The sequence below is a fragment of the Bison bison genome, unplaced genomic scaffold (assembly GCF_000754665.1).
Source record: "Bison bison bison isolate TAMUID 2011002044 unplaced genomic scaffold, Bison_UMD1.0 scf7180017864148, whole genome shotgun sequence".
NCBI lineage: Eukaryota > Metazoa > Chordata > Mammalia > Artiodactyla > Bovidae > Bison > Bison bison.
Genome location: NW_011494720.1, coordinates 49,757 through 53,607, shown reverse-complemented (window position 1 = coordinate 53,607; position 3,851 = coordinate 49,757). Strand labels below are relative to the sequence as shown.

The following is a 3,851-nucleotide window of genomic DNA, read 5'->3' as shown; positions in this document are numbered from 1 at the left end:
CGGATGTTGGCAATTTGATCTCTGGTTCCTCTGCCTTTTCTAAAACCAGCTTGAACATGTGGAAATTCAAGGTTCAGTATTGCTGGAGCCTGGCGCAGGACAGCGGCGGGGGCGCGGGCAGAAGGGCAGATCATGGGCTTGTGGTTTTCAGGGCGGCTCTGGGTCCCTTTCCCGGGCTCCAGGACTCCCACTTCCCAGGGCCGGGCTGAGCCCTGGCGGGCCTCAACAGCATTTCCTGTACGTTCTGGCCCCGTTTTCTCCCAAAGTCCCCGCATTACTGCTTCACCAAGGCACCCCTGTTCTGGCCTGGAGAGCCCGCAAGTAGCCCGGGGAGCCACCGAGGTGTAAAGGACCCAGGGGAGGGAAAAGAGGAGAGGGCGGCGGCACCACCCCTTAAGAAGTTTCGCGAACCCGCGCGCACCCAACTTCCCCGCGCCGCGCCCCCGCCCCGCGCAGGTTCATCCCGGAACTCACCGCCGGGCGTCCCGGTGAACCAGACAATGAGAAGCAAGTCCAGGAAGCCAAGACGGGTCTCAGGGCCACCCATCTCTCCCTTTGCCATCTGGATCTCGATTTTGCAGGAGTGGAGGATGGCGGGTCAGAGGAGCGGATCCTTTCTGGGGCGCTGCGGGCGTTCCTCAGCCCGGGCGCCCCGCCCCAGGGCCAGGCCGGTGAAGTCATTAACCTGCGGTTTCCCCAGACTGCTAGCTCGCGACCAGGATGTTGCCACTTCCTCCTCTAACCACTTATTTTAGCGTTTCGTGGTCTGATAGCCAGAATATTCCTAGTTAGATCATTTTGTCATTTTGGTCTTCCTAATTAATAGAAATTGATCAGAGGTCGTCAGGGAAGAATTTCTGGCAAGAAGGTCATGGAGGGGCGAGCTCAGGGCTTCCTGCTTCCCTATCTTGAGCTTGCCTTGGATGATCACTGACCTCTTCATTGTATTGAGTTTCCTTAGGGTTTTCCATACCATCTTATGAAAACTTGAAGAAACTTTTCAGCCAACTCAGTTATTGTTTCCGGTGCCAGTTCAGGTGGCAAACTTAATTGATAAACGTCGTCTGTGTCCTGACCGTTCCACTGACCTGCCCTTCTCTCGCCCTCTCCCTCTCCTCCAGCTTCCTGAGTCCCATAGACACAACAGTATTGAAATTAGGCCAGTTCATCACTCTGCAAGTTTGCTTCTGTCCCATTTGTTTATTTTTTCCTTCAAAATTTCAATGCCAATGCATTTTGAAGAGGATTCTGTGTAATTCTACAGGTTGTGTGCCCTCCTTTTTTTTTTTTTTTTTTTTTTATAATTGTACAACTTTGGAAATTACATAAGTTATAATGATCCAGTATTATTTGTCATTCCAAAAAAAAAAAAAAACTAACTTTCTCTTCCTCCCAGCAACCATCTAAGGGGAATTAAAGTTCCTGACAGAAGGCCTGTTCAAGATGGCTTCTACTCTGGTAGAAACAGAAAACAAAAAGATGAGGAAAAGCGATAAAGAAATGGGTCCTCATCAAACTTACATACTTTTGCACAGCAAAGGAAACCATAAAACAAAAAAGGCTAACTACAGACTGGGAGAAAAGACTTGCAAATGATGCAGCTGACAAGGGCTTAATTTCCAAAATATACGAAAAACTGTTACAACTCAGTAATAAAAACGGGGAACCCAATTAAAGAATGGACAGAAGATCTAAATAGACATTTCTCCAAAGAAGGCATACACATGGCCAATAGGCATGTGAAAAGATGCTCAATATCAATATTTATTATTTTTAATTAATTAAAATTTTTATTTTATATTGATTGGAGTATATAGTTGATTAAAAATGTGTGTTAGTTTCAGGTGTATAGCAAAGTGATTCAATTAAACATATACATGTATCTATTTTTTTACAAATTCTCTTCCCATTTATGTTATTATAGAATATTGAGCAGAGTTCCCTATGCCACACAGTAAGTACTTGTTGGTGATCTATTTTAAGTATGGTAGTGTGCATATGTCAATCCTAAACTCCCAGTTTCTCTCTCTCCATCACCTATCACCTCTGGATATATGCCTAGGAGTGGGATTGCTGTATCATATGGTAGCTCTGAACCTGCCTGCAATGCAGGAGACCTGGGTTTAATCCCTGGGTCAGGTCCTGACCCAGACAGTAGGAGCCATTTGGCTTTTTAACAAGTAGGATAGGCGTTTTATAAGGAGAGTGAGTAGGGCACAAGAGACCCTGACGCAGCAGCTTAGAGATGTTGGGTTTTAATCCCTGTTGATGTATTTGGGAAATAGGATATTGAGGTTGATTGGGAAACTTTGTTGGATCTTTTAGACAAATATAAATGGGAGTATGGTGGGAGTATCCCAGACTATAGGGTTTACAGACGAGGAGGGTAATGGGGGAGGTGAAGAAATAGTAGGTTCGAGAAGGAGTAGCCAGGCCAGGTCAGGAGAAAGATTTGAAACAGTGAGGAAAGCCTAGAATTTGAAGAGTAGATCCCTTCCAAGGATTGGAGTGGGGCATTTTGGGAGTATGAGGAAAGAATGAGAGAAAGGGGTATTTTGAAGTGTGCAAGGCAGAGGCTTGGTAATCTGTGGTGTAGGCACTAAACCGTCAACCCCACGACAGAGATCTGAAAGACTAGTTTTTCTGGAATAAGCAGGTGTGGCAGAACAGGTGGCCCCTGTGTTGATAAGAAAAGAGATGGGCTTCCCTGCCACTGTGAGATACCCTGGACTCCGTAAAGGTGATGAGAGTTGGGGCCTGGGGCTCTGGGCACCTTCAGTCTTCAGCAGCCGGTCCGAGGAGCCTGGGCAGAGCTGGGTCTGAGGACTCCTGCTCGGGACTGGGAGGAGATGTCCAGATCCCTAGAGAGGATTAGGGCAGTCCACCTTCCAATGTCCCTTTATGCCACAATTAGAACATGGACCCGGAGGGGACCTGGGCTTTGGGCATGAGCGGGCCCAGTGCCCTTCTTTACCGCACTTGTAACAGGGCCTAGATGATTTCTTTTCTCTGTCAGAGGATTAAGGTTTGGAGCTGTGTAGAGCAGAGGTTCAGAGATGATATTTAGCCTAATCTCTTTGAGCGTTTACTAGTTTTGCCTGTTCTTCCCATTTATTGAAAAATTTTAAAGCCAAATTTAAAAGATCTCGTTGAGAGGTTTGCGGGCCTTCCTCTCTGCCTTTTTTTAGCTTTTTTTGAATGTCTGGGGACGATTGGGAATCAAATGGGTATTCAGGACAACAGTACCTTCTTTTGAAGTTGGATCTAATTTTGTATATTTTTGTGGGGACAGAATTCTAGCTAGGTTAACAGAACAATGCCTTCTGTTAACCTAGCTAGAATTTGTGCTGCATTTTCATCTGGTCTTTGAGTTATTTCTCTGAGTGTATCAAAGTTAACAGCCTTATGTCCTGCTTTTTGGAGGGCTGTAGTAAGGCAAGTCACCGTGTGATTATGGGCTATTTACTCCAGATGCCCTGCCTGGTAGGCCCAGTCAGGGTTGTCCCTGGGAATGGCAGCTAGGTCTACAGGTTTAGTACCATCAGTTTGATGTATTTCATGGGTATGAGCCTGAGAAGCTTGACAGACTTGTTCTTCCTCTTCTAGGAGGAGGGTAGAAGACAGTCTAGTGTAAATATCATGCCAGGTCAAGTCATAAGACTGGGTGAAGTATTTAAATTATTTTAAATAAAAGTGTCCCTTGAGAGTCCCTTGGACAGCAAGGAGATCTAACCGGTCCATCCTAAAGGAAATCAATCCTGAACGTTCATTGGAAGGACTGACGCTGAAGCTGAAACTCCAATACTTTGGCCACCTGAAGAGAAGAACTAACTCATTGGAAAAGACCCTGA

General features: G+C 46.0%; 1 protein-coding gene across 3 annotated transcripts in view; it reads right to left on the bottom strand.

Moving 5' to 3' along the window:
- The window catches only part of LOC104989203 (NKG2D ligand 3-like), a 40,072-nt gene that overhangs the window by 9,637 nt on the left and 26,584 nt on the right, over positions 1-3,851 (bottom strand). For 2 of the 3 annotated variants that reach the window (XM_010840810.1, XM_010840812.1), the window contains exon 1: positions 475-611. The exons of the other annotated variant lie outside the window; for it this stretch is intronic. In XM_010840810.1, coding sequence (XP_010839112.1) covers positions 475-562 — 88 coding nt within the window. In that variant the 5' untranslated portion in view covers positions 563-611. Of the gene's footprint in view, positions 1-474; positions 612-3,851 lie in introns of those variants that run through there. 3 annotated transcript variants of the gene reach the window in all.